The sequence below is a fragment of the Myotis lucifugus genome, unplaced genomic scaffold (assembly GCF_000147115.1).
Source record: "Myotis lucifugus unplaced genomic scaffold, Myoluc2.0 scaffold_224, whole genome shotgun sequence".
NCBI lineage: Eukaryota > Metazoa > Chordata > Mammalia > Chiroptera > Vespertilionidae > Myotis > Myotis lucifugus.
Genome location: NW_005871272.1, coordinates 1090010 through 1104982, shown reverse-complemented (window position 1 = coordinate 1104982; position 14973 = coordinate 1090010). Strand labels below are relative to the sequence as shown.

The 14973-nt window shown below is 44.1% G+C and overlaps 1 protein-coding gene across 4 annotated transcripts in view; it reads left to right on the top strand.

Annotated features, from left to right (window-relative positions):
- Positions 1–14314, top strand: part of DDX18 (DEAD-box helicase 18) — a 16335-nt gene extending 2021 nt beyond the window's left edge. Inside the window, exons 2-14 of one of the 4 annotated variants that reach the window (XR_002831546.1) lie at positions 86–463; positions 1120–1260; positions 2657–2792; positions 3183–3283; positions 3401–3600; positions 3682–3796; positions 6611–6750; positions 7816–7977; positions 8557–8709; positions 9738–9851; positions 10318–10526; positions 11144–11200; positions 11528–11608. Coding sequence is in view for 3 of the 4 variants with exons in the window: in XM_014463870.2 (XP_014319356.1) it covers positions 86–463; positions 1120–1260; positions 2657–2792; positions 3183–3283; positions 3401–3600; positions 3682–3796; positions 6611–6750; positions 7816–7977; positions 8557–8709; positions 9738–9851; positions 11144–11200; positions 11528–11705; positions 12717–12859 (2018 nt within the window). In the remaining variant the exon portion in view is untranslated. Of the gene's footprint in view, positions 1–85; positions 464–1119; positions 1261–2656; positions 2793–3182; positions 3284–3400; positions 3601–3681; positions 3797–6610; positions 6751–7815; positions 7978–8556; positions 8710–9737; positions 9852–10317; positions 10527–11143; positions 11201–11527; positions 11706–12716 lie in introns of those variants that run through there. The other 3 variants (XM_014463870.2, XM_014463871.2, XM_023761978.1) reach the window with 3 other exon arrangements.
- Positions 14315–14973: the final 659 nt, after the last annotated feature.

The following is a 14973-nucleotide window of genomic DNA, read 5'->3' as shown; positions in this document are numbered from 1 at the left end:
CTGGAGCCATGGAATTTTTCATTTGAGAGTCCAGCTGTTTCTGAGTAAACTTCCTCTTTGATACAGTGTGTTCTGTTTTAAACAGGGGCCTGGGATGTGAGCCTGTCAGAAACTCAAGAAGAAGATGTGCCTCAAGAAACCGTAGCAAGTGGAAAAATTAAAAAATCCCTGAAACAGTCCATGAATGTGGGCTTGTCCGAAGCCCCAAATGGAGATACATGTAAGGAAACAGTGGGAGGTGGGAAAGTTAAAAAATCCCTAAAGCCGTCTGTGAATAAGGGCCTGACAGAAGCCCAAAATGGAGATGTATCTAAAGAAACAGTGGAAAATGTAAAAGTTAAAAAGTCCCCCAAGAAATCTACCGTATTAACCAACGGGGAAGCAGCAGTGCACTCTCCCAGTTCAGAATCTAAGAAGAAAAAGAAAAAGAAAAAGAGAAAAATGGTGGATAATGCTGGGCCTGGTAAGTTCTTCATTTTCTTTTATTTGGGTTGTGGTCGGGGTCCTTCTGCTCTAACTAGCCTCACGAACCACCATAAATCGACAGAAGCCCAGCGTGGTAGCTAACCCACATGACCCAGAGGAACATTGAAGAACATGGTGAACGTGGGGGTAGAGAAGTGAAGAGCCGGGGGCCTTTCTTTCGGTCCCTCACCACTTAGGTTCAAGGACGGCCAGTGTCTGCCACCCGGCTGAGTGGATGTTGCCCTGCTTTGTAGTCTGTCTTCAGTGACATGAGCCTTTGGTATTTCTGTTCATCTTTCAACAAAATTAGCTTTTATAGAGACTGAAAACTCAGTAAAGTATATAGAACCTGGTGTAATTACAATACTTACATGGTTTAGTTAGACTTTTTAAAAGCTGATTACTGAAGATGCTATAATACATTAAGAATCCTGAAATACAAAGTTTTGTTGGCAAATCTGCACGTCCCCCTGGGCTCTTAAATAAATATAACCAAATCTTTATGAAAGAGACATTCCTTAGCAAATTAAAGCTGGAAATGTTAAGCTTTTGAAAATAGACCTTTTTGTGTCACACATCTTTTATTTTGTGATCTTGTTTGCTATTTTTATTTGAAGAAAATAAAATGGGGGGGTTTGTTCTTTAAAATCAAAGATACCAAAAAGGCAAAAACGGAAGACAAAGTGGAGCCAGAGGAAGGTGCCCAGGCCCCTGAAGAAACCGAAACCAGTGTGGGGAAGGCAGGCGATGGGGAAGAGGAGAGCGAGGTGCCCAGCCTGCCCCTGGGACTGACAGGTAACCCGGCACGTTCCCCGGATCTTTAAAATGCGCGCCTCTCCCGATTATAAGGTGTGAAGTAAGTTGTGACTTGTGCCTGGAAGAAGTAAATACTGACAAGAAATGGTTAATATGTTAAGTGCAGCTTTTATCTTCCATATTGTGCCTTAGTTTTTGTTCTTTCTCTGGTCTTTCCTTTATTCCTGACAGTATTTTAATAATGCACCCCAACAGCTTCTGGGGTCCTTTGTTCCTTTGGTTTATCATTTTCTAAAGCTCATTCCGTGTTGTAGGGGGAACAACATTGGCCCAGAGTCAGGAGACCAGGGGTTTAATACTGGCTTAGTAAGAAGGAATGGGGAGGCAGGAATTCACAGAAGAACTTGTGCCAGGTTAACCCCCTTTGGCCCTTGTTTCTTTATCTGTAAAGTCAAGAGTTTAGACTAGAATTAGTTGCTCCTAACCAGAAATGTCTAGGAGTAACTTGAGTTGCTTGGTTTGGATTTTCTGTTAAAATACTGAGGCCCAGCCCCAGACCTGCCTGATCAGAATTGCAAAGATGGCAGCATTCTCCTCCAGGGCAATTTTGTCTCTCAGGCGGGGTGACCAGCTCATCCTGGTGTGCCCAGAACATGACCAGTTTTAGCTTTGAAAGTCCAGCATCTCATAAACCTCCTCTATCCCCGGGAAATCATGAGGGTTGGCCACCAACATTTTTGTCAGAACTGGGGCAGGCTACTGGCATCCCCTGGGTAGAGGTCAAGGATCTGCAGAACATCCTGTGTGTAAAGGACAGCCTCTCACAACAGAACTTTCCAGCCCAAGGTGTCGGTCGTACCAAGGTTGACAGTACCTGAGGTTAGCCAGGCTGTGGAGTAGGGACTCCTGGGTGGGGGTCGAGGAGGCGAGGGCGTTGGTGCTCCCTGCTGAGGAATGCACACCCGATACCGAGGTCCAGTCCAACGGTCCGCCCGTATCTGACTCGGTTGTCCTTTGTGAGTGAGATTAACTTCACACTTGGCTTTTATTATCCTCAATGTTTTCACTTTTTATTTCGGATTTCTTAAACATTTTATTTCTCTGCACTCCTGTCCCCAACCCCCCCCACCCTTGACATTTTAATTTCCTGCAAACCCCTTGGTTGTACTTCCTCTCTCTCCCTTACTATTTGTTACATTAGGGGCTCTGGACATGGACTTTAAATTACACAGCCATCAGCAGAGGAGACATTTTTAAAGTGTAGGGTCTTTTTCTTAATATTACATGGTTGGGATTTTGTCTTAGTGGAAGAAGCTCTAATAAGTTTGACTGCAACCCAGTAATGCTTTCAATCAGCAAAACTAATTTAGACAATCTAGCTGAATTAGCCACTAAAAATGATAAATTTGCTAATGATAAACTGTCTTCCGTTTAGGGGCTTTCGAGGACACTTCATTTGCTTCTCTCTCTAATCTTGTCAATGAGAACACTCTGCGGGCAATAAGAGAAATGGGCTTTACAAACATGACCGAAATCCAGCATAAAAGTGTCAGACCACTCCTGGAAGGCAGGTATGATTCACATGGACGCTTGGCCATTAGTATCTGTTCGTAGTGCTAGTTGTTTGCCCAGGAAAGTTTATGCCCAGGAACTACCAGTGTGTTCTTTGATGTGTATTGTGTTGGTTTACATATCCAGCCTGCATTAAAGGCTTTAAATTACGTCCTGGTGTTGGAAGAAAAGTGTTCACTTCTGTTTCCTGGCACTATTCTTACTTCTGGGTTAGGTGTTTTACTCAGATGGTTGAATTCAGTGATAGAGAAGATAGGAACTTCTCTTTCTCGATCCTGTTCTAGCCTTGGAGCCTAAAACACCTGTGATTGTGCGTGCTGGCTGCTCAGTAAGTACTTGGTGAATGAGTATACTGAGTGTCTCTCCTCCTTTCCCTTTTTAACATTTAGGGATCTTCTGGCAGCTGCAAAAACTGGCAGTGGCAAAACCCTGGCCTTTCTCATCCCTGCAGTTGAACTCATTGTTAAGTTAAAGTTCATGCCCAGGAATGGTAAGCCTTTGATCCGGTTGTTTCTGCCATTGTCTCGCTAGAAGTTCATTGCGGCTTTTATGAACGCGTGGTGATAATTAGTTTGACTTTTTCCATATTCATTTCTTTGCCTTTTAGGAACAGGAGTTCTTATTCTCTCCCCTACTAGGGAACTGGCCATGCAGACTTTCGGTGTTCTTAAAGAGCTGATGACACACCACGTTCACACATACGGCTTGATAATGGGCGGCAGCAACAGGTCTGCTGAGGCACAGAAGCTTGCTAATGGGATCAACATCATTGTGGCCACACCGGGCCGCCTCCTGGACCATATGCAGGTGAGAGAACACTGTGTAGTACTGTCTCATGTCTTGTGTCAGACAAACTTTACAACTAACAGTGTTTCTTTGTCTTGTTAGAATACTCCAGGGTTTATGTATAAAAACCTGCAGTGTCTGGTTATTGATGAGGCTGATCGTATCTTGGATGTTGGGTTTGAAGAGGAGTTAAAGCAAATTATTAAACTTCTGCCAAGTAAGTGGGTAGTATCTGTATGTAGTTTGCAAAGTGGTTGTTAGAAGCAGTGAGAGTTGTTTCTATATCAAAACTATTAATACCAGAATTTTAGCACGTTGCGGACAGATCACGAGAATTTTCGCTTCATATTACACAGTGTTTTACAAAGTATCATACTTTAAAAAGATATTAGTTTATAAGAACATGTAATAAATAACTTCAAAATGCAATGGGTATTTAATTTGAAAGCATGCCTTTAACATTCATGTAAAACGTTTTTTGTACTCGTTCAATAGAAACTTATCTGGCTACTGGGTAAAGCTAGCAATAAATTTACTGGTCCCACCTTGGCTGGTTTGGCTCGGTGGTTAGAGTGTCAGCCTGCAGACCGGGGGATCCTGGGTTCGATTCCAGTCGAGGGTACATGCCCAGGTTGCAGGCTCGATCCCCAGTGGGGGGCATCCAGGAGGCAGCTGATCAGTGATTCTCTCTCATCATTGATGTTTCTATCTATCCCTCTCGCTTCCTCTCTGAAATCAAAAATATATTTAAAAAAAAGGAACTACTGGTCCACAATGTATTAATATAGCCAAGTGAAGTCGCTATGCCAATTAACCTTAGAGGCAGTTTGCAATATAAACATCAAACGTATTAGTAACTTAATACAGTGGTTTTGCCAAGTTAGAGGTTTAATGCAAGTTAAACAGTCCAAACATATGTCTCATTCTCACCCACCCCCACCACCCCTCTTACCTTCATCTGGCACCTCCCAGGTAGCCGTAGACTTGTTGCCTTCTGTGTGATGTTTGAGTTGTACATAGCTTGGTTATAGTACTTGTAACATTATAAACTGCTTACATCTGTAATAAGGCCATGATTCCATTCATTATACGATTTGTTTTTTAATGTTTTACTGAGATGTAATTGACATGATCTGTACATATTTTAAATACTCAGTTTGCTAAATGTTCACATTCCACCCATGAAACCATTATCACATCAATATAGTAAACATCTCCATAACCCTCTAAAGTGCGTTCATGCACCTTTGTACTCCCTCTCAGCCTCTGTAGGAGCAACCCTCACCTACTACCAACTACCAACAGCCGCTCACACACATCTCTCTCCCAGGCAGCTGTTGATCTGCCTTCTGTCACTGTAGATGTGTTTGTATTTTCTAGAGACTTATGAAGTTGCTACAAACATTCATCTACAACTTTTTTATGGGCACACATTTTCTTTCTCTTGGGTAACTACTGAGGAGTGGAGTGACTAGTTATTTAACTTGTACCATTTTACATATCCTTCAGCAGCGTACAGAAGTTCCAGTTCTACCTTAAGTCTTAGGATGAACTTCAAACAGTTCTTTTCAAAATTGTTCTGGCTGTTCTTTGCATTTCTGTATAAATGTTAGAAGCAGTTTGTTAGTTTCTACTCCCTAAAAATACCTGGTTGGTTGGGATTTTATTGAATACTAGAGGCCCAGTGCACAAAATTCGTGCACGGGTAGGGTCCCTAGCAGCTGCCGTCCGGGGCCTCTCTTCCCCCAGCCGCCTGCCGCCCCTGCCATGTTCCGCGCCGCCCCCAGTGGTCAGTGCACATCTAACTCCCGGTCAAACTCCCGCCTGTGGGGACAGTTTGCATATTAGCCTTTTATTACATAGGATAGAGCATTGGTGAAAGGCAATATTGAGTCAGTTCAACCTATGAATAAGTTATATCTCCATTTATTAGCTCCTTAATTTCTAAATACTTCATTAAAATTTCTATTTCAAATTGTTTATTGTATGTACATATACGGTTGATTTTTGTATATCCATTTTATGTCTGGCAAGTAATTATTTCTATGTTCATCTGGATTGTTCAGCATGAACCTTCAGATGAAACTAGCCTGGATTTTCCGCATGGGCAGACATGTCAGCTACAAATAAAAAAAGTAAATTCTTCACTTAATATTTTTCTTGCCTGATTGCACTGGCGAGAACTTCAGGTACAATACAGAATAGAAGTAGTGAGACAAGATCTTTGTCTTGTTCCTGAGGTTAGTGGGGAAAGCATTTAGTCTCTCACCATAAAGTATGTTAGCTGTAGGTGTTTTGTAAATGCCCCTTATCAGATTGAGGAAGACCCCTTTTGTTCCTCGTTTGCTTAAAATCAGAAATAGATGGTAAATTTTGTCAAAAGCTTTTTCTGTATCTGTTGAAATGATCAGATTTTTTCCTTTACTTTGTTAATATGGTATATTGTATTGGTTAATTTCCCAATGTTAAAGCAACCAGCTCTGCATTCACGGAATAAACCCTATTTAGCCATGCCTTATCCTTTTTCATATATTGCTGGATTCACTTTACTAAAGTTTTGTTTAGAAATTTTGCATTTCTGCTCATGAGTCGTTGGGTTTGGATGTTGGGGTAATGGCTGGCTTCAAGGAATAAGCTGGGAAGTAAATTCCCGTGTCCTGGAGAGTTAGTGAAGAATCAGTAATATTTCTTCCATAAAAGTCTGCTAGAACTCACCACTGGAGACGTTAGGGCTGTAGTTTTCTTTACATGAAGATTTTAAGTACAATTTTTTTAATAGGTACAGGCTAGTCAAGTTTTCTATTTCTTCTTGAGTGAGCTTTAGCAGTTTGTCTTTCAATCAAGGAAATTGTCCATTTCATCTAAGTTGTCAAATTTATGAACATAAAGTTGTTCGTGATATTCCCTCAATCTCTGTAGCGTTACCACGTCCCCCATTCCTGACAGTCCTACTTAGGAGCATTTGTAGTTGTGAAGCAGTTCTACGGATTCCCTGAAAGGTTCGGATTATTCTTACGTGTATGTGTTTCAGCACGCAGGCAGACCATGCTCTTTTCTGCCACACAAACTCGAAGAGTTGAGGACCTGGCGAGGATTTCTCTGAAAAAGGAGCCATTGTATGTTGGTGTCGATGATGATAAAACTAATGCAACAGTGGATGGTCTTGAGCAGGTATTATTGTCAATACCTTACATGTTAATGAATGTGGGTACGTGTGTTTCCTTGTAATTGTTTGGAGTATTCTCCAGAAAGCTGTGGGTTATTGAACTTTTAATTCAAATATAGTGAACTTGGGTATTGGATTGCTGGGTCTTCTAGCATAACGTAACTTGAACTCTGAATAATTTAATTAGCTCTCTTTACTGTCTCTTAATACCACTTACCACTTAGGAAGCATCATTAACCACTATTTTAAAATGTTTAGGGATCTTGCTCTGAGTTAGAAGGTGGAGAGACTGGTTTCAGGCACATAGCTGTGGAAAATTGGAAATGAGGTGACAGAGATCTAAACTAGGTTGATTAAAAATAGGACTTGAAGCCCTACCCAGTTTGGCTCAGTGGATAGAGCGTCAGGCTATGGACTAAATGGTCCCAGATTCGATTCTGGTCAAGGGCACATGTTCAGTTTGTGGGCTCGATCCCCAGTAGGGGGCGTGCAGGAGGCAGCCGATCAATGATTCTCATCATTGATGTTTCTCTCTCCCTCTCCCTTCTTCTAGGAAATCAATAAAAAAAATATTTTAAAAAATTGGACTTGAAGATCGAGTCTTTGGTGAATAAAATATTTTCTGTTAACAGTTCAGCTTAGAAACCTTTCATTGGTGTTTTGTTTGTTTTTTAAATATATTCACCCATCTTTGTGCTCTTGTTTTGGACTGTGTATGTAAGCTGTGATTATTTGAGATGTTGCTATTAAAGAGTTTTCAAAAATGAATCATTGATATATCTTGAGAGTTTCAGTTAGTTGAGATATTAATATATTATGGTTGCAAGAACTGTTGATAACCAGTAATCTCAGAAATAATGAAAAGAATTCAGTGTCCAATGGTTACAGCCTGTTAAAGGAATCTAAAGAGCTTAAATTTGTCTTATTGTAGGGATGCTGTGTTATGATGGCAGGAATTTTACTGTGGGGGAAGCACAACAGTGTGGGGGCAGTGTCTCCATCATATTGGCTCATGCAGCTGCAAATGTCCGTTTGGTTATTTTGTGTCTGTTCATTTGAACTACTTCTAGGGATATGTTGTTTGTCCTTCCGAGAAAAGATTCCTCCTGCTCTTCACATTCCTTAAGAAGAACCGGAAGAAGAAACTCATGGTCTTCTTCTCATCTTGTATGTCCGTGAAATACCACTATGAGTTGCTGAACTACATCGATTTGCCTGTCTTGGCCATTCATGTGAGTGATGATGAGAAGTTCATTAAAATCAGGTTGTGCTGCCCTAGCCAGTTTGGCTCAGAGCGTCAGCCTGGGGACCGAAGGGTCCCATGTTCAATTCCAGTCAAGAGCACATACCTCGGTTGCAGGCTCCTCCCCAGCCAGGCCTTAGTCGGGGTTAGTGCAGGAGACAACCAATCGATGTGTTTCTCTCACATCAATGTTTCTCTCTGTCTTTCCCTCTGTCTTCCACTCTCTCTAAAAATCAGTGGGAAAATATCCTTGGTTGAGGATTAACAACAACAACCAAAAAAAAAAACAGGTTGTGCTTATCAAGGTGTATAAACTGTGGGGTTTGAGGTCTGACTCCCCAGGTCAGTCAACATTGGTGAGTGGTCCTCTGTGGAGGGGGCTTTGCTGGGTTTTGAGGAATGAGAACCACAAGGAATAAGAGACACAATCTACTTGGGCAAACAGGACACAGGACAAGGAGTGAACTTGAAGTAAAGCAGGTTCACAGCTCCAGTTTGGGGTTCTACATCTGGACCTCCCAACAGCTTCCTGTTTCCAGCTCTAACAGATGTTTGTATTCGATTCTAGGGAAGGCAGAAGCAAAATAAGCGTACGACCACATTCTTCCAGTTCTGCAACGCGGATACGGGCATATTGTTGTGCACGGACGTGGCAGCTAGAGGGCTGGACATTCCTGAAGTCGACTGGATTGTTCAGTATGACCCTCCAGATGACCCCAAGGTAAGTGGCATCCTCAGGTGTCTCAGGGTGGCTGTACGTTGAAGAGCGCACTTGTTCTCCTGGTTCCCTGAGAAATACTGCATTTCAGAGTCAGAGGTCTATTCCTTAGTTATGCAAGTCGTGTTTCATTGCACATGACTGTGCAGTATATCTCAAATTTAGGGGAAAAAATAGTATTTAGGACTTTTTTAGGACCTAAAAGGCTGTGTAAGGAGATTTGAAAGGCATCAGTGAGACTTAAGTTAGGACTATTATATGCTTGGAATGATTTGCTAAGAGTGGTAGGTTTCAGAAGGAAATGAAATTTGCTTATATATAAGACTGTAATACATGTAGTAAAATAAGTTTACTAAGTATTTTCAACAAACAATCCTATAAAATAAAAGGGTAATATGCAAATTGACCCTAATGGCAGAACGACTAGTCACTATGATGCGCACTGACCACCAAGGGTCAGTGCGCTCCCACAGGGGGAGCTCTGCTCAGCCACAAGCCAGGCTGGCAGCTGCGAGTGCAGCTGCGGTGGCGGGAACCTCTCCCGCCTCCTTGGCAGTGTTAAGGATGTCCAACTGCAGCTTAGGCCTGCTCCCCCCGAGGAGCGGGCCTAAGCCGGCAGGTGGACATCCCCCAAAGGCTCCCAGTCTGCCAGAGGGCGCAGGCCAGGCTGAGGGACACCCCCACACACACACCCCAGTACATGAATTTTCGTGCACTGGGCCTCTAGTAGATTATATAAATTGTCAACTGGCATTTTAAAATGTTTCAAAAAGCCATTTTGAGGATGATGCACACTTACCGGTCATTTTACTAGAGCATAGAGCTAATGTGAATTTCATATCCAGCTTTCCTTTGGCCTCGGTCATCATCCTATAACCTCTTTGGGGATGGGGCATGCAGAAGGAATTGACGGGGCGAGGCACCCCCTCATAAAGAATGCTGACCTGCCCACCACCACTAGTCCCGGGAATGCAGGCTGCCACGGGTGCCTGTCAGGCTGTGTGAACTCAGATGTTCTCTCTCTACCAAAGGAATACATTCATCGAGTGGGAAGAACTGCCAGGGGCCTAAACGGAAGGGGGCATGCCTTGCTCATCTTGCGTCCTGAAGAATTGGGTTTCCTTCGTTACCTGAAGCAATCCAAGGTAAAGGTCTTTGCTTGGGAGTCTTAAGTTGGAACAGATCCTCTTTGTGGAATTGTTGGCCAGTGCAGGTGGCCTCGAAGTGTCGAGGAGTCATGAGTCATTGCAGTGCTCCTGGAACAGTTGTTACAGATGTGGAACAGATGAGGTTTTGTGGGGGGCTGGCCCAGGAAATGTGAACCGAAAGGACTACCCCTATGGCTTAATCCTTGAGTTCCCTGTTGTCAGCCTGTGTCCTTCGCCTCCTCTCCCAGTCCTGCGGCCTGTTTGAAACCACCTCCCCTCCTGTTAAACCCCTCACACCTGACGGTTGCTGCCTCCTGCTCCCCTCCCCGCAGTCTTCTCTGCATCTTTTTCTCGGGCATCTTTCCCGCTTACCTCCCCAAAGCAGTGGCTTCCTCATTCACTCCTGCCCCTTCCTCCTCCTCCTCCTCTTCTGTCCCTCATTTGTCAGCTGGTTTGTCTTCAGTCTCTCCCTTGCAGTCGCTCTTTACCAGCTCAAGTCTTTCACCAAGAAAAATAACTTCAACCCGAAACCCACTCTCCTACCACCCCTCCAGCCTGGCTACTACCTGTTGCCTTTCTTCTGTCTGCATTTTGAATCGTGGTTTATATTTTCTCCATCTTTCCACTCACCCTGTGACCAGCGCATCCACCAAACCTGAATTCATTGTAACTGTGAGTGGCCTCCGTTGCTGGGTGTGTGAATGCTCACCAGGCCTGCTCGTCCCTGCATTTGCCTCCTTGTCAGCTCCCGGCACAGTCTTGCCAGGTGGATTTTCCTCATTCCACAACTCCGCGCAGCTTTCCAGAATTGCTGCTAGACTTGGCACTTTCTCTCTGGAATGCCCTTTCCTGGTTCTCTAGACTACCTCTGGCTTCAGCTAGCTGTGTCTGTTCTGGGAAGCCAGCCCTGACCTCCATGTCCCCACAGCTGTGCTGGCAGCTGCGTCCTCCCAGCACCCAGCACGGGTCTGGCCCTCTTCCACTTACCTAGTCAGTGAGGGCTACTAAGAGGGCCTTCCCTGGGAGTTTGTGGTCGTCGTGACCTGGTGTCCCACACTCAGTCAGGAGGCGGGGTGGCCATGGGGCCGCTCTGGCATGGAGAGGTAGGGGCCCTCTGACTAGAGCTCCAGGCCTTTCCATCCCCTATCCTGTTTAGAGAGAGGGCTTCATTGACTGTAAAGTTCCTCACCTTTCCTCCACTGTTTGTAGGACTTCCCACTTTCTCATCATCTAAATATGTGAATGGTGACCCATCCTAGTTCACTAACCTTCACGCTTTTGTTTTCTAGGTCCCATTAAGTGAATTTGAGTTCTCCTGGTCCAAAATTTCTGACATTCAGTCTCAGGTATGCTTTCTTCCGGCAGCCTCAGCTCGTCCCAGCATTGCCTCTGCGTGTTCCGCGGCGGGCATTGCCTCCTGGGGTCCCTTATCACTGAGAAGTGTGCACCGTGGTCAGTCTGGTTTCTCGCTGTGCAGGTTACCCCACGTCTGCTCTGCGTCGGCTCAGGCCAGGCCACACAGGAACTTTGTAATTATTCTTACTGTGGCATGATTTTGCAAATGTTGGAAAGCTTGGAACAAGTGTATTGGCACAAATGTTTTTGTAGGGTGGTTTTTCTAATATATGTGAAATCTGCTGTTTTATTAAAACCAATGTTTCTTTCCATTTCAGCTTGAAAAATTGATTGAAAAGAACTACTTCCTTCATAAGTCAGCCCAGGAAGCATATAAGTCGTACATTCGAGCATATGACTCCCATTCTCTGAAACAAATCTTTAACGTTAATAACTTAAATTTGCCTCACGTTGCTCTGTCATTTGGTTTCAAGGTGCCTCCTTTTGTTGATCTGAGTATCCTTTTCTTTGTTGTGATGAATTGGTGCAGGAATTATGGGACAAAAGCTTGCGCGGGGTATGTGGGCTTAGCACTGGGTGGGTGGTGTGTGCTCTGGCTGGGAATGGAGGCACGGTGCTCGGCCTGGTCACTGCATGTCAGGCAGCGATAGTGACAGGAGTGAGATTGACAGAAACATGGCCCGTTATGACTTGGGCCTTTAGAAAAGTCAAAGAAATTTCACTGGCAGAGCCCGAGGGAGCTGTGGAGTCTGGGGAGAGGCGGGGGATTGCAGGGCTCGGCTGCTGTACAGGTTCGGGTTAGCTGTGTGAGGTCTGGAGGTTAGGATGCCCTCAAGCCAAAGGGAGAAGACAGAACCTTTCAAAGAGCTTCTAACCTTAGAGCCATTAAAGGATTTCATACAAGGAAGTTGCAAGATCAGCAAAAGAAAGGAAAACTTAAGTGCTACTCAAGATAAAAGGCACGGGATATCTCAGTTGCTTCTGTTGTAATTTATAATCACATTTTCATCAGAAGAAACAGCAGCTAAAGCAGGCCTGTTCATCAACACTGGACCGTAGCTCCTAAAGGAGAAAGCCGGATTTGGGTTGCATCCCCATTGAGTAAACGCCTGCATGTCGAATCTTCACTTGTTCAAGCATTCCTGAGGCAGCCCCAGTGGAGGTGAAAGTCATTTGTTTTGACACAGGAAGTATATTTTGTGTTCCTGTAAACTTGCTGATTTACCTCTTTATTTCTTACAGGTACTTGTCTTGAGTTCTATTGTGTGGAGAAAATAATGAATGACTAATATACTGGACTTACATTTACTCCCCTAATTTTAGTCCACAGTCACCGGGCACTCCTGAAGTCCTGCAGATGTGTTGTGTAGGCTCATGTTACACGTTTCCGTGGTTCAGGGAGGGTGAGGTGGAGAACATAGGGTGTGTGTTGCTTGGTTCCCCGTGGCGATGTCAGGTTGGAATGTTATCTTTGTGTTGCTTGATTTCCTTAACGTGCACCTGTAGACGTGAACAGCAATGAAGGCAAGCTGAAGAAGAGAGGAGGCGGCGGTGGGTTCGGCTACCAGAAGCCCAAGAAGGTGGAGAAGTCCAAAATCTTCAAGCACATTAGCAAGAAGTCTTCCGACGGCAGGCAGTTCTCTCACTGAAGACGTCCTTCCACCTTCGGGGCTTAGTCCTGAGAGGAGTGTTTTTCTTGCTCTAACAAGGACTTTTGACTGTAGGATTGGGACTGATCCAACAAGAGTGTAAATTGGCATGGAGTGCAAGCAATGAGCACTATTTCCAGCAAGTCTTGTTTATGTTGAGTCAAACAAAAACAAGTTCATTTTTTCTTGATTTCCCAAGGACAGCGCAAAGAGGTGTTTTTGGTCTTTGTTGTGATTAAAGGGTATTTTGAGGTTAAGTTTTGTTTTTTTTAATCTCATCTGTCATTGTTTTAATTCTTTTTGTACCTTTTCTTCTGGTGTCTGAATATTTTTGCAACATGAATTTCTATAGCAACCTGCTGAAATGGGCAGGTCACCCAGTACACTGGAGGCGGTTTGGGGTGACAGTGCAAGAAACTGGGTTTTTTGTTTTGTTTCTTAGACCTTAACGGTAGTTCCTGATCCCTCCTGAAAATGCTGCCGTGTGAAAGGACAGAGCTTTTGGAAGTACCTAAGAAGCACCTTCAACTAAAGGTGGCAGGGCTTTTATATACGCCAGATTTTAAAACAGCCTTTCCCCGTTTTGTTTTAAGAGCAAGAAACGGGTGTTGTGCTTTGAGTAAAATGCCCATTTGGAGTTGGAGGAGAGCTGAGATTTCTGGCCTCCTTTACACGGATGCAGGTGTCTGCTGCTCCATGTGGTGATTAGCAAAGACCTTTTGAAACAAATGGGGACAAAGTGACGACACCCATTCAGCCTTGTTTCCGGTGGGGCTTGTTTGGGGTTTAGTGAGCTCTTCCAACTCGACTCCTTAGCAGGTAAAGCATCTTTTGGAGAAAAAAAATTGCTTTTTCCAGATCCATGAAATACGAGCAGGGGTCAGAGAGGGCAGGAGTTTAGTCACATGCGGTTTTCTGCTGTGGTACTCCTGATCTGTGTTTTATTTTTATTTCTACTGTGCTCCATAACTGCAAATGGTTATTCCAATTTAAAACCAAAGTTGCTGGCATCGCTTGCTGTTGTGCCTGTTGATATTGTAGACTCTTGTGAAATACAAGGACACTGAGAACGTCAGATGGAGAGGAAACGGTTGGAGAGCATCCCGGAGGGACCGGGAGGAATGGGATCCCGCGGCTGCCTGGCCACTGTCATGTCAGGGCCTGCGCAGGTGCAGACCTGGATTGCTGGACTCCTGACATTTAACAACTGCTTCTCTATCCAGTAACTTGTTTTTCTTTTTTTCAGAAATAATCACGTTTCAAAAATATATACAAAGCAAAGGGAAGAATATTTAATCACTGAACAGAAATAAAGACTGAATATTTTGTTATATATCCTTCCAGTGTTTTATATACTTTAAATGTTTTTATCAAAAGTGAAATTCTCTACCCACTATTTGTGACCAGCTTATTTTATAACGTTATTTTCCCAGGTCATTAAATAATTACATCAGTTTTGTGTTTCATTTATTAAGATGCTTTGTTAACCATGCTGGGTCTGCCAGGACTTGGGTTCTAGATACCTGTTTGTCCCAGACTGGTTACCTTAGCTCAGTCTGAGAGAAGATAGAAAGGTAGTTCTTACTGTGATAAAGGTGGTTCCTGCTGTAATAAAGTACCTGATTTCAGGTACTTCCTGAGAGTCCTGTGTGAGGTTCTGCTGGCAGGATGGTCCAGGTGGGGGCACCCAGGCTTGAGCCTGCTGGCTAGGATTCAGACTGAGGGAGCCAGTGCTGGAGTCAGATACGAGGTCCGGGCAACACCTGCAAGGCTTACCTGTGCGAGGAGGAGGCGCCTCGGTGCCTGTGCTAAGACAGGTGTGCGGCTATTGGCGCAGGCTTCAGGCGTTGGCCAGGAGCTTAGGCGGGAGCCAGCAGACCACATGCAAAGGAAACCTTTGGGTCCTCCGGGCTGCAAACAGTAAGTCATCGCTATATCGAACTTATTTTCATCTTAACAGGCCAGGTTATTGTAAGCGGAATTCAGGGTACCCAGAAGAGGGTTATTTATTGAGCTGTATGCAGCGCTAAATGAACACTCTGGAACCAGAGTGACTGGATTCAAATTCCAGCTGTGCCGCCTCCTTTTCTGGGCCTGTTAAAGGAGTAAAACAG